Source organism: Neodiprion virginianus, chromosome 3 (genome assembly GCF_021901495.1).
Source record: "Neodiprion virginianus isolate iyNeoVirg1 chromosome 3, iyNeoVirg1.1, whole genome shotgun sequence".
NCBI classification, from domain to species: Eukaryota; Metazoa; Arthropoda; class Insecta; order Hymenoptera; family Diprionidae; genus Neodiprion; species Neodiprion virginianus.
The window spans coordinates 40,364,994-40,389,104 of NC_060879.1; the positions used below are offsets into that span (position 1 = coordinate 40,364,994).

General features: G+C 42.9%; 1 protein-coding gene across 1 annotated transcript in view; it reads right to left on the reverse strand.

The window, feature by feature from the left end:
• Positions 1-24,111, reverse strand: part of LOC124300996 (E3 ubiquitin-protein ligase MYLIP) — a 139,520-nt gene that overhangs the window by 14,421 nt on the left and 100,988 nt on the right. The window contains exon 2 of the mRNA XM_046755571.1: positions 8,432-8,628. Within this exon, the coding sequence (XP_046611527.1) occupies positions 8,432-8,628 (197 nt within the window). The remainder of the gene's footprint in view (positions 1-8,431; positions 8,629-24,111) is intronic.

Sequence of the window (24,111 nt, forward strand, 5' to 3'; positions counted from 1 at the left end):
TACTGACGAGGTGCCGGCACCTTCGCTTCGTCACCTTTCACCTTCGACCTCTTCTCCTCTGGAAGCGTGCCCGTGCGTAAATGTCATTCCACACAGGCCCTCCTCGTCCTCCCATTGTGTTCTACCGATTTTTATTCCCCCTCCTCCGCCTTAACCTCAGCTTTTCGTTTTCCTCGTACCCAGGCCGCCTAATTCCTTCCAAATCGCTATCCTCCGGGATCATCTACTTCGAGAGGAGTGACTATTCCCATAAACAACGATCCAATCCATGGTCGAGATCCAACAACGCGAGTCTTCGAACGCAATATCGAAGCAGGTGTTCCTTGTCTTCTTACTCCATGGCGCTTGGAGCTCAGCCGTCTGCATCTTCTTCTTGGATTGGGAAGCGAGAAGTTTCGTCGACGAATATCCGTGGATACTCACAACGAGTCCAAGATTGGGTCAAGCGGTGTATCCAGGATCATGTCTCAACTCTAGGTGGTCGTTAAGGGTCCTGTCCATTTCCATTATCGTCGCTGAGGTCAGCTATCATGGTGCATAGAAGCGAGGTTTAAGACGCCGGGGTTTCCGGTCGCGGTCAAGATTCGATAAACCATTAACTGGGTGCGAACCGAGTGAACTTCGGCACTGTGGCCACCTGTGCCGGTGCTTCAGAGTCTGGGATTCGGCCCTTCCGAACCCTCGGCGCGAAAGTTGGTTCAGACGACCGGTCAAGCGGCGCCGAATCATATTCACCGGTAGTTTACACAGATACTAAATTCTAAAGCCCTCGAGGGAGGTAAACCGGACCCACTGAACACCGGCGCCCAATGAGTTCATCAGAGTTGATATCGCTTGTTGTAATTTACGGGTGCAGGTCGAAGCCCGTAAACGTGGCCACGCGATACCAACTTCAGAGAGAAGTTTGTCACGATCCAACAGCTCGGGGGGGATTTTTGTTCGTACGCGAGGATTCTCGATCCTCCACACGACTGTTGAGGTAATGCAGGAAAAGGAGGCTGAGGGTTTGAGCCCGTTGTTCCCAAACTCGATTTCGCAACACCGAAGTATAAAATTTGAAAACTTCAAACTACGTGTCCGGATAGCTTCGAGCCTCTGAACGACGCTGAGACACGTAGGTATCACTCGCTGTTTGAACCCTAAAAGTAATTTTTGGTCCCGGTGGAATAAATCCAGTGTATTCTGCCACCAACGGCCCGCGCGGACTTCGAAATGATCGTTCTGGTGCCGTCTGGCCTTCAAACTTGATACTCAGGTATTCATAACGGTGAACGTGGATGTGACGGAAGAAGAAGAGTTTGGGGAACGGGGCAAGTAATTGCAAGAAACGAAGTGCAAACGTTGAGAGGGTATCGCTAATTCACTCAATTCGGTAACGCGGAACCGCCACTTCGATCTCGAGAGAGAGAAAGAGAGAGAGATACTCGCGGAGTGGTATGGGCGTCAGTGGATAATCCATACTTCGATTAATTGAATAATGGAATTACTCTGGAGTGAACATTACACAGAAATTGAAAAAGAAAACGTAACGCGAACGGTTACTTTCACCTTTTTCTCATTACCGCATTTTCATCGGAAGACTTCCATTCGATTGAATCGTCTCTTTACGCTGCTCCTGAAGTCCAAGTTTTTCTCCCCGCGGTTTTTGATGCTTTACAGATGAAAGTAACAATTTCGTTTTCGTGTATTGTACGGATTTGAACACATACATACACAGACAAACACGAAATGAGTTTTTTTCACGTCTGGCGTCGGCTGATACGGTCGAAGGCAAAAGGACGACAAGATCTAAAAAAGTTTTTCATCCTTATCTCAGCTTCTCTAACTTCAGCTAAATCGAACTAGGGTTACAGCTTTCGAATTCTCCAGGAGTAACGATGAATAATTCCGTATGAAAATCAATAAACCACCGCTCCGCATCCATCCTGCTAAATGGTTGCGCAACGTGCACACGCAACAGATGCAGGAGAAGCATCAGCTACGTCTGTTGCATACAGCAATCCACCGTCTGTCTGAGTAAATGAAGATGGGAACTTGCGAGGCTCCGACGTGCAGAAATCCACTTTCAGTCTCCCCGTTTCAACGCTTGTCTAGTTAACAAGGTGTGAATAGATTCGGAATTTATCTAAGGAGATCCAGCAGCTGGGTACCTATGAGGTACTTTTCGTCGCGGCGGTTTCAGGTGCACGGTTTAATTAAACGGATAACTCAGACCTTTCCGTTATCTCGTCAACGTCATCTCAGCCGGCTTGATTGAATGCTATCCAACAGCGCGAAGGAGCCTGTTCAATATTCGCATCGCCGTAATATACCGGAAAGTCGTGTTGAATCTTGAGAGAAAGTTTTGACAACGGTTGGTTGGTAAGTTCATGGTCGAGAAATTTGTTGGCGGTGTTGCCGAAAACCGATGGAAAGAACAAGAACAAGAATTTCGAGTCCAGATCATGACTAATACGCAGATCTTCGTGTGGAAGTGGTTTCGAGGCTTCTTCGGCGTAACATTTTGGGATTCAGGTAGTTCCGGTTGGTAATGTCGCATGTCGATCCCGCACTAACCGTTTGCTCCGACACACGTGGGGCATAACTCATAAGCTGGCATCGCGGTTGGTCCTCTTCCTCCTTCTCCTTATAGGGATATCAAATTGCTACGCGGCGGTAGAAGACACGTGCTATAGAGAGAAAGGGAACGCCGATACACGTACCGGCAAGATGTTTCAACCAGGAAGGATATTTCATCTCGTAAATCTTCGTAATTCGTGTCGTTCCCTCCGCGGTCGATTCTCTCATACGAGAGAGAAATGGGCGGTGAACCGGGAACCGGCTTCGGGAGGAAATTAATTAAGCCTATCATTCCCAGACCGCTTTTTCATCGTTGTAATAGTGCGGTCATTGTTCCCGATCAGGTCGAGGAGAGGAAAAGTCCGTGTTCGAAAATCTAAGATTTAGGAAATTGAAAAAAATAAAAAATAGATAAATGGAGAAGCAAATCAAAATGGGTTTGAAAAATTTGTAATACTTCGGCCTGATCTTAGATTGAAGTTGTTGCAGAACATCGAAACTAGTCACCGGCCAAATCATTGTGGATTCGCAAATGAGGGAGTTGATCCTGATTCATGCAAAATAGATGATACGTAATAAAATTTACACTGTACTTGAAAGTTATTTTGCGAATCTTATAATGTAAGAGCGACTAACCCCCCCCCCCCCCCCCCAAAAAAAAAAATGGTTCTTAATGTAGCGTTGCCGCGGGTTGTATTCTAATGAATATTTATAGATACTACAAACCACTTTTTCGATCTAGCAATTATACCTGACACATCGACAAGCTTGTGACCTTTTGTTAATGTACGTTCGACCTTCCCTTCGAAGTGAGCATGTATTCTTATTCGTTTACGTTGTTCAATGAATGGTAATTTTTGATCTTGACTGAAATTCAGAAACGTCCCACAATAGTCTGGGTTATTTGTTTTTTATTGAAAATTTATTCACGTATGAGAATCTGCTTTGCATAAGAATACATTTTCTCTATTACATATAAATTAGAAAAGAAGAAAAAAAAAAAAAAAACTTTGCTCGATAATAAACGTCACGGTTCATACGTTAAGATAACATCGGGCAGAATTTAAAACAAGATGAGAGGACGAATCGAAAATGCGAGAGAAAAAATATATATATATATATTTGTATATGTACATATATGTATACATAACAACGATCATAATCTTCAACGACCTGTAAAAAAAATGGTCTCTCGTATCGCGGTTACAAATGGAGACGAAAAAGAGTACAAAACACGATTGAAACGAACGTTGAAATCCGGGTTTAAACCTACAACTGTGAAACGGACAATTAGACTCGAAAATACCCGACTAACCCAAAAGAACCCAATTAAACTCAGTGGGCGAGGATAATTTTTTCTCTGCCCCCCCCCCCCCCCCCCCATTCTCGATTATACCCGAGGATTATCCTCCTCGGCGGTGAATCGAGGGATGGAATTAGAAGTTTTCCGATAAGCCGTGAGCGGCTAGCCTCATAGTTGGGTACTTGAGGCTAAACCGACGCCCTTGGGTGGAAAATTAGAATCTCGAATGGAATTGAATGGTAAAAACGAATGTATTATTTGGCATCGGCAGCATGTTGCAAGAACGATACAACCTGGATCGTCGAATGAAAGAAACGTGCTGGTTTGCGGATACACGTAATATCACGTTATCAATGGTACTGACATCAGCCGGATTCAGCGAACATACCTGAAGTATAGAGACGGACATAGATTTTCGCTTGCCAAGAGGTTTTCTTATGGCTGGGAAGAATTTCTTGCAGGCATGATAGTCAGAACGAGAATACTGCACAATGGTATGGAATATTATCCAATATTGAGAATGCAGCTCTGTTCCCAAGGCGGCGCGGCGGCGATACGCGGTGATAAAAAAGGAAGAAAGGGGAAAAAAGGGTTGTAATAGCCTCTGATTTATATCACGACCCGCTTTCTCGTTTCTCGGTAACGTTCCTCCGCTGATCCTCGTCCTCTTTTGCCAATCTTTTTCATTCCAGAGTGAATTCGAGTGTTTTTACTGTCCACCCAGCATATTCCAACCCCCTTCTGGCTCTTGGCCGCCGAACGATGAAGATATTCCATTGAATGTCTCTGGACCGCGAGTTTTGAGGAAGCTGAAGGAGAAAAAGGGGAAGAGGCAGAGGCGGAAAGAAGAGTACTTTGGCTAGCAGCTTCCTTCCTTCCTTCCTTCCTTCCTTCCTTCCATCGGGTCAAGTTGGAGAGGAGTCAGGGAAAAATAGCGCTTATAACTCACTGCTTATGGTCGAAACGTGTACACATATAATATCTGACCGCTCGAGCTTACACACATGAGTCGTTGCATATCAAGCACGTCGTAAGTATTTTGGGGTTGAGGGGGAAAGTATTCCTTTAACCAGCAGTAAACAGGATTTCCCATCAAGGGTATTGTCGGAAAGGAGTTTCACTGGTCGAACAGATAGGTTTTGGATGAGTTAACGTAACGAAAGGTCGGGGAAATAATAATTATTATTCCGCAATTTGAAAATGGTTTTAAATGAACTGGCTTCCCAAAATAAGAGTATAAGAGCCATGGTTTACTAAATTTCGGACACTGCTCAAGGTGCGAAGTAACGATCTTTCCTAAACATGTATCGATCGTTACAGTAACGTTACTAACTTTATCTTCATGGTTTTGGACAGTTCTGGGTCAATGTTCAGAATATTGCTTGGCATAGCAGCCCGACTGGTTAGAAGGTTTGTCGAGATTATTCATCATTCGCAACTTTCACAAACACGTCCAGAGTCCGCAGATTTGGGTCCATATGTCGAAGGACAGGAAGTGTACAGTGTAAATTCACCGCCTTGTTGTTTTCCACAATTGAAATTAGAATCTTGCAAACTTTCAATCTTCAACTGACTTTCTGGACTCGAAAGGTATCTTTGTAAGGGCATTACGTGGACGAAACGTGGTCTAAAGCTCTTCGAGCAATTAGACGCCTCGTATAATGTGGATCCACAGCAGTGGTAACACCTACATTACACAGTATAGTCAACCTGAAAGATGTCTCAATAAAATTAGGAACTGTTAGTGTCGCGGGAATGATTCTCGCGCGAATTCAAATGCAAATTCAAATTCAAATTCAAATTCAAATCCGCAAGCGGGGTTGGAATTCGTTTCTGCTGCTCGCTCGCCAAGACACGAGCGTGGATGGAAAGGGGTCGCGATTAAATGTACAGCAGGGTGCAGAGAATGGAGGCGAAAAGCGGTGGTCGAATATTCGTGAGTTTGACTCATCCCGAATCCGACTATGTGCGTGGCTACGTGATACATAATACATTCGAGGGTGACTAGGTGCTCTCACGCCTCGATGGTCAACTGGTCAGCCGTGCAACGTTCGGTTAGTTAAACCTTGAGAGGATCGGATCGAGGAGTAGAATCATAAAAATAGAGAATGGAATATGAACCCGCAGTAGCTGTTCGAGTAGCTACTAAAATCGAGACGTAAAATCCAGCGCACCGTGATATTGAATCCGAAATTCAGACCAAGCCCCAAATTCCTACCGGTCGAAAACGAAAAAACGATCTTCCAAATGTTGCTGTCTTCTGTAAACTTGCGACAGACTTGGACTGCGTCTCCTTTCTTGGGTCTCCTAAACAGCATCAGGTCCTTCCGCTAAGAGCCACGAACCGTTTCCAAACTGTAACGTAATTGAATGTGATCCCACATCGGATTAATTTTACACGGAGGCTATGCACCGTAATTCCACTTCTCGTTTTTCCGCTCTTTCCTTCTGGATCTAGCTCGAGCTTCCAAGAGATGAGAGTGTAATTTCGTTAGAGTTCACTCGGAGATCGCTATACGTGCGAAGGAGAAGCGGTTTGTATTTATGATGCACCCATTTGCTGGATCAGGTTTGGAGAGCCGTTGAAATTGGAAAACCCGGTGCAATTTCTGCACCTCGAAACTTGGAATTCGGTTCACTCGATACAAAGAAGAGCACGGTTTGATCGATAACCGATTTACCCGTCGGTCCAACGCGACCCAATTTCCGCCAGCACCGCGCGACGATACATCGAAGTCCAAATGAACCTATGCATGCATTTACCATGCTCAGAGAGAGCGATAGGGGTCGGGTGAAACAGAAAAAAAAAAATAAATAAAAAAAGGAGAATGATGGGGGACCCTTTTCCTCGTTTGGCTGATGGAGAAGGTAAGTCTCGATTCTCGTCGCAAGGCGTACTAGTATAAGGAAAAAGGGGCTCTAGGATGGAAATGTAATTTCCGTTGGGATGTCTAAGGAACCGTTCCGTTACCCGGAACTGTATGTAGTCAGAGTCTTGGACAAACAAAACCGCGCAATAAAACATCGGGGCTGAAACGGTCGCTCCGTACACTGGATTATCCGTGAAATTCGACCGTCGAAGAAAGCCCCGTGCTGCCCTTTTTTCTCCCGATTCTCTCAGTCTTTCTTCAAGGAAACAGGCAGGTTGGTACGATTCGAAATTAGGCCGCTAAGAGGATTCGGAAAACCTCGCCTCGGGTCTGAAACCAAATCCGCCTCAAAGGCATCCTCTGAAACTCCTTGAGGTCCTCCGTTGCGTTTTCGGTTCAAAGCAATCCACCTCCGGCCTCCGAAGGGTTTTATGACTGTTTCTTGAGTGGTGGTAGATTAAAGGATGGACCATTTCTCGTCGAGCGAATCGATCAGCACCCTTACATTTCGCGACATCCCGAGCCAAGTGTGTATTTGTCTAAAGAACGCGCATGCCTGAAAACTTGGTCAACGTTTCTTCGTTTTTCTGAACTTTTCTTGCTGATTACAAGCGATCGAGATGTTTGTAATTGGTAGTCCAATACTCGTAATCTTCGTCTAATCAAAGACAAGGATATAAAGTGGTTCGTTAGGGTTTGGTTATGGCATGTGATACAGAAAACCGACCGAAGGCCAACTATGAGAGACGAAAGACGTACCAATCTGAAGCTTCGAATCCTCTTACCTCACAAATCAAGACTTGTACGATCAACAAAAGACGTTTCGGACATGGCTTGATTGCTTGCTTCTGCGGTATTTCATTTCCTCATTCGTGTGCTATACTTTGAAGAATTTTTCTGTATCTCTACTTGATTGAAATTACCATCGAATTGTTGTACCGCTATGACTGATTGTTTTCCCAGCTTGTCTATTCGGATATGTATTTTAAATATCGTTATTGTTTTCCCTGATCTTCTTCATCATTTCTCACAAATTTACCACGACGTTTCCACTCCGTATAATTTCAGCCTAGTTGTTCGGTGTAACCTGATGAATTAGATTTACACCCTCACTAATTTTTTGTCACAGCAATTGACGGAGGGATTAGTGCAAGTGGCACTTCGTCTCACTCGACGACGATAGAATTTTCAGTTTGGAGTAAGTTTTATCCACCTCGTGGATTCCGTCCGCCAGAAATTCATCGTCCTCCATCATCACTTTCTGGATAGGATAAAACGCAGGCGAAGAAAAAAGTGCTCCAACCATCCGGAGTCTCGCCGAGTGTAGATCCCTGTAGACACAAGGATCATCCCGCCATATTCCTGCTGGATATAACGGGGATCAAAACCCCGTACAAATCCAATCACAAACCTTCCGAAAAAAAACACCGCTTTGAGAGAGGTCCTGATGCAAGGATCATCTTTCGACGGTACTTTGGGAGGGATATAAAACGCCTCTCGTGACGGGAATGCGAGAGTGTTGTACATTTCGCCGAGAGAGGAATTTGAGAAAATTTTACATCAAATCAGTTCATAAAGCGAATCAACCCCCGGAGGAATTGTCTCGGATTTTGTAAATTGAAGGGCTCTTTCTCTTTTTCTATTTCTTTTTTTTTTTTTTGTACCATCGAAACGGAAATGCTGGCAAAGTGTTACTGACCTCGTCGCCTCTTGCAGCAACAGGTGAGGTGGCACCCAGAATTTGACCCGAAGAGCGAACCTCAGATGTGCTACTCCGCCCCCAGTTTGACGTTCGATCGGGTTCCTCAGGTTTAGCCACAGCTCTTCCCCCTTCGCGCTCTGATGTTTCAGCCCGAAGTAGTCGCACTCCTTGCTGATGCCCAGACAGTCGCAGACCTGAAATCAGTCGGAAAATCCAAGGTTATACTCGTTGCAGCAGGAAAGCAAGAAGGGCCGAATAGGAAAGGTATGTAAATCAATTTTTACCATTTTTCTTCCGTTGTGGATGTTGTAGGAGGGATTGGCAGAATAAAAATCTATTGACTGTATTTAATATCACATTTATTTACTCGACCATTGACAGGAGTTTGAATGACTTGCCGTAATTACGTAAACTGTTCAATCAGTAGTGACAGCAGAGCTTTTGCCAAACTTAGGTTGCCAAGACTGTTTCACGATAGTACAAATTTTATGGTTTGGGTACTGAAAGTGGAACGTGGGTTGGTTTGTTTCTGAAAAAATGATCGCGTTAAAGTTGGTAAGTTTATTGTAAACGATGCATGTTGAGGAAAACTGTTATTTCGCAAAGTTTTAACTGTCTGAAATTCAGTAAACCGTATCAGAAAGGAAGACACGTTCGTATTTTAAAAATTTAGCTCCTTCGGTTATCCTAAAATTGGAGAACGGTAATTTTTTTCTGTCCAATCTTTCGTTACGATAACTTTACCAACTTCAACCTCGTCCGATATTGAACAATTGATATTTCTTCTCCTCAGCTTCCTCTGCCTTCTTACATTCTTACCCAAATATTGTTTTTTCCCCAAAGTATTTTCTTTATACGACATAACCCTCATCGTACTCCGGCCGTTTCCATCTCCCGAAGCAATTAACCGTTTATCTTATTAATTCCCAGGAAAAGCAGCGGTAAAAGGCTGCCTCCAAACAAACGCCTATAACAAATTGCCGGCAATAACTTAGAAAGTTCCTGGAGGCACGGGGTTGGGTTGGGTTGTGCTGGGTACAGTTCAAGCGTACGCCGGCAGCCCATCTCCGTAAAAAGATTATCTCGCTCACGTTTTTGCTTGAAAAAGGTAGGGGGAAAAACATCTGAGAGAGTAAAAAGAGACGAAAAAAAACAAGGCCCAAGAAGGAGAAACAGGGTACGTCGGACGTATATGTGCGAGCTTTCAGGGGCCGAGAGCTTCCACCTTGCATGTTCTCGGTGTAAGCAAATGAGGCACGTATAGAAGGGAGAGAAAGAGGCGATGAAATAAATACCCGCTTTGCCTGAAAACGCGAAGCTCCTAATACCGACGCGTTTCTCATTTTCGTTTTTTTTTTCCTTCCTTCTTCTTCCAGCTGCATTACCTTTAAGCACATTTATCATTCGGAACTGACGAACCGGGGGGCTTATTCTTGTTTCGAGGGAAACCAAAGAACCGGTTGCATCTTATGCCGTACATACGGGAAGTTGATAACAAATGTGCTCGTTGAGAATTCCGCTGGTGAAATAACGTCTGGATTCTACGCAAATGGTATGTAACGTACATACAGACTCTCGCTAACGAAGCATATTACGCATAGAGAAAGGGACAAGAACCTCAAGCCCGGGGTTTGAATTCCAGAAACAACGTTCCCGGGCACATTCATACAAACACAGAGGACGAAGATGCAAACTAGCTTGGAAAAGAGGAGAATAACCTCACTCGCATTTGTTTGTGCAAATGCAATTGGCACAGCTCATTTGTTTCTCTGTTGTTTTTCGTTCGGGGTACACGGTTTTCCACTAACGAAGGACGTGCTTCGTGTAAGTAATTCGTTCAGTCTCGCAAGCGGTCCTCTCTCTTTCGCTCTTTGCTGAATCGTTTAGTTGCCTGTGCCAAGTTGGAGAGGGTGTCAAAGAAAGGGGCGCCATTTTTTCCCATCACATCAGCCAACCACACGTCGTAACTTCGTTGTGTCTACTCGAGATTGAACTCCCGAACATCCGAGTTTGGGCAAAAAGTTCAAGATATAAGTACAAGGTATCTTCTTCTTATTCAAATCGTATGCAAGCTTTTTTCCCCACCTTAAACTTACCTCGTACAAATGGAACAACTTGTAAAGGGCATTCGAGCGCGGAAGTACTGACCGAAAGTTTAAATTGCTTGTCAAAAGTTTCACGGTTATGTTAAAGGGAGAGAAAAAAAAAATAAAAATTATAAAAATAAAAATACATATAATTTTCTCAATTGAATTGAAGTCGTAATAATACACCAATAATTATTGTCTGTTGAATAATTTTGGTAAATGTTTTTATCGTCCTTACAATAATGCCAAACAGGTTTACGAATTCTTGGTTAAATGTTTCATCACTTGACGCAAGTTTTCAAGGTACAAGTCGAGGTCATAGATGTCGTCGACTTTCCTATCTTCGATTAATAAATAAAGTTGAATTTTTTTTTCATCGGTGAGCATCGATCGTGCACCACTTGCTTATACATAATATATCGTACAAGAATATACAAGAAGGTTAACGCGCGCAAAGAAGCTGTAAAAATAGCGGCGCCTACGATAAAGTTGAACAAAGAGTAAATTAAATATGACTCAACCTCCTCGCTAGCTGTTTCGCTCTCTCTCTCTTACTTTATGCCTAGGATGAAAAAATTATTTCTCTCAAGAATGGATTTCTCCCTCGAGCGTTACTAACAGACAGAAGCCTCGACTGCTCTCTGAATCTTTAAAGCTAAAGAATTCAAGGCAAGCGCTTGGTGAACTCTCATTTTTGTACTTTTTTTTTTTATTTTTTTTTTGCTTTTCATCTTTCGTTGACATTAATACCAAGCCTCCCTCTTTCTGCCTCAACATTTCTATCCAGATGCCTTCGTAAAATGACGAAGCTTGAAGTCGCGTTCCTGGTAGCCAAGTACGTGTGAAATCGTTATTAAATGTTATAGTCTTTGGATAGGAATTTTTCTTGTCTCTAGTCCGTATATCGTGCGATCGAAATTGTCTTTTACAAATTGTTATACGCTCAAGACTCGCGGCACAATAAGTAAATAAAAACAAAGCTTGACGGGATTGAATGAAGGACGGGGTGAAAGAGAGAAGAAAAAAGGGTAAGAGCCTTGCCGTTTTTTTTTTTTTTTTGTATCCTTTTTCTTTTTTGCCGGCGAAAATATTCTCACGTGACGGACACGCGGTGAAAGTCATTTCGTTTCATTAAACTTATACAAAGGTGCCACGTTGTTCCGTGTTTTGTTTTGTCAGGGAGACTCCCCTTCTAAAATGTGGTTCACCTTCGTCATGCGGACGTTCAGACGTGCTGAATTTTAGCCCACATGCCCGACGCGTGCTGCCGAAAAGCCCTGAACGTGACTCCCATAACCGACCGAATCATAGCCGTGGCCACAACTTGCCTCGCTCGCCTTTTCGTACGTTGGTGTTAAATGTTTCTCGGCGTTGGCCAGAAAACGAAAAATACAAAGTGCGCCAAGAAAGTTGAAATGAAGTAAAAAAATATCGCAAGGTTAGAAGAAACACAGAGTAATAGAACAGACAGAAAAGTGACAGACGACGCGAAAGGCTGTTAGACCGAGAGTAAATTGGGCTGGAAGAATATTTGTTTCGGACGATCCAAGTGCCACGTGATTTGAACATTAGTGCGATAAGTCTTGGAAGGTATTAGAACACCGCGGAGTAAGGCTTTCCAGTCCGGATAATGCCGTGCCATTTCACGAGGGTGACGATGCTTCCTTTCATCTTTTGAGCTGAACAATAAGATTCTCTCACAGCTATACGGAATAGTTGCGAAACATGAAATTGCAATTTCCTTTCCACGTATATCTCGCAGCGGTATACAGGAAGAATTTCAATAACGACTGCTGGAGTACAAGCTCGGAATCGGATAGCGCCACTGCTCGAGGATGATGCTTAAGCTCTTCTTTACGAGGGATCCACCCTACCAGCGTACACCTTGTGCTTGCGGGAATCATAAAGGATAATGTCGGGTTCCGCGAAGTCAAAACTGTTCGACACCGTTATTTGGAAACGTATTTGCGATCGGCAGTGACATTCCGGAACCCTTCAACGTCTTCTTCTCGCGAGTCCAATCCACCCGAACAATGGAAACACTCGGTGGGCAGGTAAGTGGAAATACGTCCAACATGTATTGCGTCTAATGCATGGTGGGGGTTTGGCTTACATGGAATATCTTTACTTCCACTTTTACCCCATTAAGCTAAACGTATTGCGAAAGCTCAATTGATTGTGGTTGTGGTTGAAATGGGTTTAGTGGAGACTTTAACATCAGTTCTATATTCGGATTCCATTTTCTAGGATCTTCCGTAACTCCACAATACTGCAGCAACAAAATATAATACACTGATGTTAATAAAGAAATCTAATCTTACAATGATCGTTTTCTTTTCACTTTATTATCATACGAATAGAATTGGAACGTTTTGCGGTCAATGATGCCAACTCTGAAGCACATCTTAGGCAACCCAGAGTGTTGTTCGTTCTTTATACTTTCAACGATCGATTTTTCACGGTGTAAATAAATATGACTATCTTGGCAGCAACCAGTTTATGCACATTTTTATTCGCCTTATTTATCATCATTATCCCGATAAATATACGCCTGCGGCATAAACCGGAGAGTTTATTATCAACGAGAGCACCGCGAGAGTGAGGCCACGAATTTTATGAATACTTATCGTTAGTGTGTACATTCAACTGTGGAGAAAGAACGTTTCAACGTAATGGAACCGGGAGGTATATTTTCAAACTCGAATGTAGGTGTTCGCGAGCGGTGACAAGTTTGTTCGACTTGTTTACCACTACCTTGTATTCGAGTCTCAGTGGCTCCGGTACCTCGCTTCTTTTTCACGCGTAGCATTATCGCCCCGCATGATTATGCACGATTTGGGAAAAGAGTTACTTCGATGGTTACCGTGGGAAGCTGGGTGGCTAATTTGGACAAAACGCATCCGTACCACCCTGGACTTCACGTACCATAGACAAGCGAACGACGGTCTTAATTCCAAAAGCAATTAACCCGCTCCAAAGCCTCTAAGCTTTGTCGTGAATCAGGTGAAGGTATATGCGTGTATGAGGTAATTGAGGTGAAACGTGACCGAAGAAAGTGGCCGCCGATTAGATAAGCCACGCATGGTTATTTGTCGACGTATTTATTCCGCCGTCAATTAAGTCACGAGTGGATCGAGGAACCACGAAAAATCAAGCAACCTTTAAGGATAAAATAGTTCACGACATATCGAAAATTCTACGTTACACGGCATATTGCTTTTCGCTTTTACAATGTTTCCACATCATTTTGTCCCATTCGTTTTACGTCGCTCACATGTATCATATTTTACAGTCTATACCGCCGTCACCATAACCTCGTGAATTACCTAGCGAAACCTTTTCGACTCGCGGTTTCAACGCGAATAGTTCGAGCATCAATTTGAAAATGATTGCTTTTTAAAAGTGTCTACTGCAGTTGTACACGTTTTACGAAGAAAGTCGTAACCTCAGTCACATCGAAACCGGCGGTCGTTTGTCGTTTTTATGGGTAGCGGTCTAGATGCTTTTTCCTTTTTTCTTTCTTCCCCCCTTCTTTACTTGAGGGCTATTATTTCACGGTGCCTGCAGTAACGTCTCGCTCCGCAAAATACGTTCGATTGCGCCCGACTGTTTTCCACTCAGTCGTCGATGCTTATCAAGCATGGTACAGTCGTAAAAGTTACCCAACGTAAATCGATGAGCTTCACGTAGAAAAGAATCTGTACAAAAGGGCGTGTAATTAAATCGTATAAATAAATTTATTTACTACCGGCGTAAAACAGCGATTATTTTTATAAAAAGACGGCTCATAATGGGATCATGCAGATTAGCCTCCTGGACAATGTCCTACATGTCCACTTCCAAATGACTCACAACGAACGTTTTATATTTGAAAGAAAGGAAAAAGTTCTTTAAAAAAAAATCACTCATGGAGTGAATGTTGTAGAAAAAATAAAAGAGAAGAAATGACCTGGAAATCCCATTTTTGGGCTGACCCTTCAAATATTCGTCAGAGACGTCAAGCACGCGTCTTATTACAAGGCTGCGACGTTCAGGGTCAACAGCTTATCCCGTATATATCCAAGACGCGACCTCAGAATTCTGTCCCAGAACAGATGGGATTCACCGGGGCGAGTAACCCAAGCCGAGAGATAAAGCCAGCGAGATCCGGAGAACTCGGAAGACAAGGCTTCTAGGATAGCCGAGGACCGGGATACTCGAGTGGTTGCAGGTTTCAAGGCAGCCACGCCGTGCTGTTTGTTCCGAGTTGGAACGAGCTAATTTGCATTCCCCGTGCCGAAATTAATATCGCAAAGGTACAAATTAAATCAACTCGTTAATCCAGCATGGCGTCTCGGGAACAAACGAGCATTCCACTCCTCGCCTTTCGCCTTCGTCGCAAAACCAGAGAGTCCAGAGACTCGCTCGATGCGAATTTAAGCCACGTGCTTCACGGGCTAGACTGATTAATGGATTCAAACATTGCGAGGGATTATTATACGGACGGCATCAGTTAGTCGGACATATGGCCATAGTAGAAGTTGAGGAGACAAATGCGCCGTTCGGCCAAACCCAGCACCCGATTTTCGACTCAACGTTTTAAACGGTTTCCAAAATTCTTTCAGACTCGCACCTTTCGGAGCAGCAATAATGAACCTCTTATTACCACTAGATTAGCGAATGTTGAGACGACGATTACAGAGTGGCACTATTGATATTCACTTCAGTAGTCGGCGTGTTTTTCGAGCGTGTGTATCAAAGGTCACGAAACAGAACGTATTTGGTTGTTAACGTTTCGACTCTGAAGAGCCTCTTTCCAAAGTTTGAAATATATGGAATGCACCAGATTTATGCTTGCCGTATGATGCGATACATGAGGAAGAACTGAATTCAGTTGTCCTTGAATAACGCATGAATCGTTTGGTCTAAGGACTTGGCTACCAAAGTACTTCTTCATTATTCGAAGTTTACCAAGATTCTGTTTCTTAACACGGGACGTCACCAGGTCAACATTTCCGATGGCTGCGATAAAAGGTCGGTTTATTGTAGTTACCAGACCAAGGATTGGGAGGCGTGGTAATTAGCGATGATATTTTTAACGACGGGTAGTTCGGAAGAAATGAAACCCTGACAGAGATACGACTGACGACGAGGTTTCATGAAGTGTATATATTGTTTTTCTTAGAAGGGAAAGTCGGAGTCTGGAATTCGTCAAGCTTGAAAGGAAATACGTACAGACTTAAGAAGAAGGAGATGAAAGGACGAAGAAGAGATTGAAGGAGCGTTGAAGTGATCAAACACCCGAACCCAAGCATAGAAAATTGAATTCAATCCAAAAATCCAGAATCAGATATCGTGCTCAGGTAAATATATTTTTTCGATTTTAGTTTGTCGCAGGTATAAGGCACCAGCATTGTTTGCAAATGTGAAAAGGAGAGAAATGGTAGTTTGGTGTATAAATTGGCGACGGAGACGAGCGAGAGGAACAACAATGGTTGAAAATCATGTAAATGCCAGACGTGTAACTTTTTCCCAGAGATTTCCGTCGCGGTGATTTCATTCTTTGACACTGTACAGCAGCACAACGTTGGAAAACCAAATTTATCCTCCTTTTGTGCCGTTAAAATTAGAATTTGCTTTTGTGAATTCGCATTACGCTATATCTACATTGGTATTATATAGAATATATTGTAGGTATGTAAGGAGGGAGAGAAGACGTTTCGCTTGTTTGTTCACGCACAGAAAATCTCTCCTCCGTATCCCTGATTCCGATGTGAAAATCCTTTCTTTCCCTCTCTTCCTTTCTTAACTCTCTCACCCTGCAGTACCATAGTTTTACTACCGTGGTATTTGTTTAATGGCGCATTTTTCCTCGCAGTTACTCTAACCAACCACTTGTTTGTTTGTTCTCCACTTGATGAATAAAGGATGAGGTGACGCGCCTAGTTACCTGCCATATAAGTAGACACATACGAATATGGTAAAGAAAGACGAGAGGTTAGGAACTACTACGTGGATAACGTTAATTACGAGAGATTTAAGAAGAGAATACGATTTCTAAGATAATAATTGTTTTTTCTTTTTTACATATAAAGAGCAAAAACATCACCGAAAGAATCAATTTTAACGTCGTTTCATTTTGTTACAGGAAGCTTCTGAAGTAAGAAATAAAAACTTTTACTTACATAAATTCAGTATTGTTTATTGGGTGGTGTAAAATTTCCTTAAAATAAAACCAAGAAACCTTAAATAATATATATATATATATATATAATCGAATAAAATAAACCAGCATTGATTCGTTGAAAAAAATTGAAATATACTGATTTGAACGAACTTTCAAACTTCGGTATTGATTTGAAAATATTAATATCAATCGTACTCCATCCTACGGGTTTTCGGATGGGGGGGGGGGGGGGGGGGGGGGACGTTTTTAAACAGGGATTGCAGCAGCCGGCTACAAGGCCCCCGATGACTCAGATTCCGGAGTACGACAACCGGGTCTTTCAGAAGCGGAGCTGGTTTAAAAATAGTGAGGCACGATAACGAGATTTCACAGCTGGACACTCTGACTGATCAACAGTTTCGTTATGCTATAAAACACGTGCTGCAGGCGATGCAATATCGAGGGAGTGATTTATTCGATTCGTCGTAGGATGACTCGGATTGTTAATTCGAATATGTAACTCTGCCCGCCGAGGATCAGCTTGAAAGCTGAGAGAATTAAGATAAGTCCGCTACAATGTGCCCTGCGTTTATTATTTACGTTACACAAGTGCAACAATTGTATAAACAACACACACAACCGGCGATATTTTCATTCGTCATCCATCGCACGCAACGTGCATTTATAATACACAACGAGACCTTGGGTTGAAGAACACATGACGTAACTTCCGTTTGTCCCTTTGACACACGGTATATACGAGCTGTGCGTATATATTTAATGCTTCAAACCCGTCTCGTGTTCGTGCAACAAATACTTTTCAACGGAAATACACGGCCAGCGTTATACTATCAATTAGCCGAACTGTGATTATATGTTCGATGATAAACTCTTTTTGTCAACGATGTATGAAACAATGTATAAATACATACGTACGAATGATGCGTTAGCGTACAGAGCGGTTATTTTCATCTGTTTGAAGTCCAATTTGCCTTTATAACTGATTCATCGGAACGCTTGCATAAGAAATTCGTAAATACTTTACAATCAACGATAAGATGATTTTAAGATACTCCTATGTGCATTGTACCTATCAAACTCGAGATAATTTGAATTCTAGGATAATTGTTCACGACGTCTTTGATCGTCGACGAATGTAAGATCAAAAAGAAGAAAAAAAGAAACCACGAGTAAGCCAAGTCAAGTTATCAAGTACCGTATTGAAAACATGAAGATCATGAACCGCGAAGGGGATTCAAGTTGTCGGAAAAATTTTCTTTTGCAGAATAATGACGAGATACGAGGCTGGAATTTCCGAAAGATAATTTTACCGAGATATACCCAGACAACGTCGGCCTTCAACCGACTAACAGGATATAAGTTACAACGGCGTAAAAAAGTTGAGCATAATATCGGTCTAGTCCGTAACGAAGAGAAGAGATGCAAACGTTGAAAATCTCTGCCGCCCGCAACGCATGTGCGCACTGATAACTTCCCAGGCAGGCAGAGACTCACAGACGCACAAACACAAACCTACAAGCGGAATGGTTATAGGTGTAGGCGGCCGGATGCCTCTGTTCATGGTTCACGAAACTAGCACACCGTCTGTTTGACGTCAGGGTATGTTTACACACGTGGCGCCAGGGATCACAAAAACTGGGCGTGTAATAATGTGAAAAAATATTTTGCAGCTACGTACGCTTGGCCTCACTCTAACACCACCACTGTCTAGCGTTTGTTCATTGGCTAGACTCACCTAACATAAAGATGCATCTATACTAGATAACAAGAGTCATTGTTTGGAACCCAAGGTAAATGTACCGGTTATAGATACGTTTAGACCCGATTATCGACCCTTTCATTTTATAAAATTATAAATTGACGGCAAAAAATGGTGAATTTCTCGATGACTAAAACCGATTGCTAGAGGATTGAAGACCGCAAGTTTAGTTTTTTGGTAATTTTAGAACTCAGGATCAAACAGATACAACTAAAAAAGGTGAACCACTGGTACACTTGACTTGGAACCTCCTCCACCCAGTTCAAAATTCCACCCCGAGTCGACTCTTTCACGGTTAACGCTCGCCATCTAGACCTTCTGAATCGCATTAGCAAACGTTGCACAAGCTTCCGCGAGCTGTGGCAGTAGCGGCAGCAACTCTTGCCACTTTTTACCAGTTTTAAACGGTATGACTGCCCGAGGCCACCGGCTACCCACGTGTCGTTAAGTGTGTTCAAGCTGACTCAAGGATAATCTGGCAATCATCGACCCGAATTGCATGGATTTATTATTTAACAACCGTGAGCAAAATACCGATGACCGATTTAGCAACGACTCGGGGAAAAGGAATCGGCAGCCTCTACTTATTTAGAAGTAAGCTTCATTTCCACCCGCACTTTTGTAACGTAGAAAAAAGCCCTTCGCATCGGATCACTCTCGTACGAACGCGTTCGGTTCGTCACATCGTATAGCTCAACGTTTGACGAGTGTGTGATCCGAGGAGAAGAGATCGAGGTATTCAAGCGTGCGACGAAATGTCGAATTCGCTAACCATTCGCACTGTCTCGTGATAAGCTGGCTGTACGGTTGGATAAATAGACGATACGAGAGAACACATCTGAAATGAAGATTTGGATTAAGGTGCTTCAAACTTGACTCGCACCAGAAGCTGATCTCGGCGTTATGCTTACGGTGCTCTTATCAGTCTCATCCACAAGAAGCCATCCTACGGAGAAGTGGAACGTACGTTAGCCACAGTTGAATTCCGCGCTTAATATGCACTCGCACAATTGCCGAACGATCGTTTGGGAATTCGTATCCATGCAGATCTGCCGAAAGTTATGCGGATTCTCGGTATGAGCGAAGGACCAAAGCCGTGTGTTTCAGCTCTCGTGTGCAGGATCCGCGTCTATGTTGTAATCCGGGTAGCAGCGCAGCTACGACGGTCGGCTTTGAGGGTGGTATTGCTGCTGCAGGGTAACTTTCGAGAGCTATTCGTCTGGAAACAAGAGCTAGCGAGGAATCGGGAACGTACGTCGTCTTTCACATGGACATGAGACTAGACCACCGTTTACACACACGCACGCAAACACACGACTATTGCACATGCGGATAAGTTCGCGTCAGAACTTTGGCATGAAATCAATTCGCACTCCTCCGAACCCCGGCGAATAATCTCGTCTTTCACGGATGGAAGGACAAAAGTGCCTGGATCCCATACGTTCTGTAGAACCTAGCTCTTGGAATATCGATACAACGGTTTGATCCAAGGATCCAAGGTGGAGAATGGTGCTGTTCGATAAAATTCATAAATCTTCAGAAATTATCAAATTTTCCTATGATGGAACTACGAAACACGCTGACGTAACGTAACATCGATGTTTTCGATATTCTGCCACCAAAATCTTACGATTGCTTAGTATTCTTTGAGAATTTCACGAGATTGGAAGGAACGCCTGAAATTTTGTTAAAGTCCCAATTACATAGCTTGATCATGACTATGAGATCGCAACACGTTTGTTTGTATAATTAGCCAGATTTGCGTGTCTATTAGCTGCGCGTAATAAAAATAGCATGTATATCCACCACAGACATTGAGATGCAGACGTAAAATGGAAAGGCCAAATGGACGGATAAAAATGAGAATAAAAAAATTTATCGAGTCGTTTCTACCTCGGTAATCGATTTTACAGCTTCCTAATTTACAACGCTCTTGCGATTGAATAAGAAAAATATTATTTATGATCTGACAAAGTTACCGTCTGGCAACTTTAAACTCGATGAAACTTTTTACGTTTGCCTTCCGCTTCGCGTTCACGGTGCACACTTTATTTATTTGTTAATTTTTTTTCTAAACGTAGGTTACTGCTTGCTACTTTACATGACAAATCCTTCAAGTTTATTATACATATGTTACTGCTTTCGCAAAAAAGAGGCAAAAAGTTGAGAAACAAGCGTTCGCGCACAAGAGATACTTGACTCAAAGCGCGAATTGGAAAGTGGGATAAGGTCGCTTAATGTGACATTATTTATCCCCATCGTCACTGTGATTTTTCGTTAACAATTTCATATTTATAGAGACACCGCCATTCTCAAGGTTGACTATCGAAATTTTGCACAAATGCTAATCAACACTTGCGAACAAGTAGCTTTCGGGAAAATTCAATCTCTTGAAGCACGACGACGAATTGACAGTTGAAGAATCTGTGCAAAGAAACGGCCGATCGAGGCGGCCTTCGATTAATTTCGAAAGTGACAAATAAACGAGAACTCGGATCTCGATGGTAGTCTTGTATCACCGAAAGAGAAAAATTGACGATAGAGTGGCAGAAAATAAGAGGCACATCCAACAATTGCTTGTTAGGTGGAATCTCGTTTCTATCATTCTTCCATAACAGGATCGCGGAATTCAATCACCGTTGGAAGGGCATGGAAAGGGATGGAGAGAAGAGTCGCGACAAAGAACAGGATAAAAAAGAAATGGAAACGGGAAAAAAGAATGAAGGATAAAAGATTACATACTTCCAGCTTGATTCATTCGACACTAGATACAATACCTCAGTGTTTATCTCACTTCGAGGTCGAGAGAATCGCGGTCTCGTATTCTTTGTAGTTTGTAACTCTACCTACGGTCAAAGTTTGCGAGTTAGTTATCTTTCTTTCGTTCACTTCATTGTCAGTAGATGCGTTTGAACAAGTCACAAGCCGTTAGAAAATGGCCAAGGAATCGGAGCTTCCCAAAAACCAAGCAAAAGTAAACGCTTGTCATGGATGTGGAAAACGATAAACCTCGAGCTTGAGTTTGTATTATGGTAAGGTGAATGGCGTAGTCAAAGATCGCTTACATTTTTAGGAAAAGAAACTGGAACAACGAATAAACGCCACAAAATGTTACAAAGTGCGAAGAAAATATCCTCGTTTGTACCTGTCATGCATCTGGCGCAAAGAGGATGAAAGTCAAGATCAACTGAGGCACAGAACCACTCCCACAATCAGGAACGTAGTCAAGGTGGCTAAAAGCGGTGTCGAGTATTTCTTCATCACTGCGCACCAGAAATGATGATAATTTTATCCTTTGAGTCTTCTTGAATGTCGAATTAAAGCAGCGTAATGAGATATTCAGAAATTTGCAGGTCTTCCGAACACCTTCTGGTCCCAGACGGTGTATAAGATATTCAGAAAATATGTTCGAGGTATATTCTTCGCCTTATTCTTCTTCTCTCGTTTATAGCCTGGAGTTTTGAATATTCCATAACCCGCGAGCATCGCGGAGGAATTTTTACGGGACACCGTAAAGTGCAGTACATTCATCGTCAGATGTGCTTCGAAACATTTTGTTACAGTATATGGAACATACATTTACGACGGTACTGGCATTATTTTCTTTCCATTCTTCAACTATATTATACATCACACTTGACCTGCATCGAAAAGACCAACATTATCAAGTTTACCATGGAATTCTAATTGTGGCAGGTATGGCGTTACCTTCTTCCTCCAATAATGCAGAAAGTCCATCGACCACAACAGCTGTACCATATGGAAAACATCGTCATGAAGACGAGTAATGAAGATTGGAAGCATGTATCCAGTTAAAAACCAAAGTGCTCATCAACACCCTCACTGTCCTCGATTAAATTCAAATCTCTTCATAATTTCGTTGACACTTAAAGGTGGACACTCCTGAAGTTTCCTGCAGATCTGTCATCCATCCTGGTTCTACCTGGATGGTTAATGCACATCGATGTGCAGGCGTCGGTTGAGTGCAACGGCCTTTCCGAAGGTCAATTTTGTTTACAGCGTTCGCCTGGCCTCGTCGTGGGAGGAATCTCGCTCCTTCATCTCTCTCTCTCTCTCTCTCTCTCTCCTCTCTCTCTCTCATTCTCTCTTCACGTTCGTAACATTTTCTCTCCCGCTCAATGCAGCAGCTGCTTATTCGCTATATTTGCGAAGACTACATTTGCGGCCGTGGTGTTTGCGGCTCTCTCTCTCTTTCTCTCTTTCTCTCTTTCTCTCTTTCTCTCAAGTCGTGCACGCGTCGCTCACGTGCTCAAGGCGAGGCGACGTGACGCCAAGCCTCCCACATCTGTATACCTCTATACGCTTCGTCATACCGATGCGTAGATTGTAGCTACATTTGTATCAGTACAATATATCTAATTACTGTACCGCCCAGCTACGAACCATGGGCTTAATTAAGATGGTGAAGAGTCATATCTGCTTCTAGTGAACGCATTAGCGATCGTAGAACTATACCGAGGATGCGATAGTCATTTGTTATATTTCAACGAAACTTGATCGTTCTTTCTAACATTTCCAATGCCTGCAATAACTTTTCGGCGAAGAGAAGCTCGGGCTGACCGAGAGCTTCGTAGTGTAAACCCAGCAGAGACCGTTGAACTTTCGAGGATTTGGACTTGCGCCAGGTATCGAGATTTCGTCAGACCAAGATAAGAGTTGTTTTCGGTATGAAAGGAATTTGAAAACTTTCCTCATGGTTTTTCTCAATTCTCTAAAAATCCTTACCGCTCGTATCGTGTGATACATAAATTACAATCGTCCGTTCCGAATGACTTACACTATTTCACGAGGGAGGGATATTTTTCACGTTGAAAATAAGTAAGGAGAGAATCAAGAAAAGAACCTGAGAACCAAACCGCAGGCCGAGCTTAGAGAGGGAAAATAATTGCTCAAGAAGCCTGAAACCCGTGGCAGGTTGGTCTTGGAGTAAATACTGAAGTTGCAGTAATTACATTCGTTTCTTGTACCGTGTTACAAAGAATGGAGAATCGTTACGCGTAATTGCAGAGATGTTACACACACACGAATAAACGTGCGAATAGAATTTTCGTAGGAGCGGAATTAGACAACGTCGAGTATAAGAACAAGACGTACCTGTTTTCTTATGTATGAAAGATGGCCGGCAGGCGTGCGAGAAAAGCCGTCGCCTGTAAGGTTTTCAGTGTTTTCACGCACTACGTGTGTTTTTGTGTTTGTGATATCTTGTATGCAGATACAAAATGCGACGCATTCAGGCACGGAAAGTATACAAGCGGAAAGCCCGGCTCTTTGTCTGGTGCAAACCAGTTTTCTAGTGGAGTTTCTCTCCTTCTCTCCACGTGTCCGGAACAATGAGAAGCCGAGGAGACCATGAGACGTTATTTACTCCTACTCTCGGTCCCTCTTCGTCCTTTCTCTTCGTTTTATAGCCGTTGCATAATAGACGAGCGGAGAAAGAGTGAAAAAGCGAAAAAAAAGCACATGGAAGAAAAAAAGAAGTAGATCTCGCAAGTAATATATATATGGGGCATTCCGTAAGGTGGTTTTTACTAGTCTTCCAAAGTTATGACAAAAAATCGCTTCGAAACTTGAAGCATTTTAGCAAAAAAAAAAAAAAAATTCTATGCAAAATAACAAAAACTTTAAGACCATATCCTAAAAGATG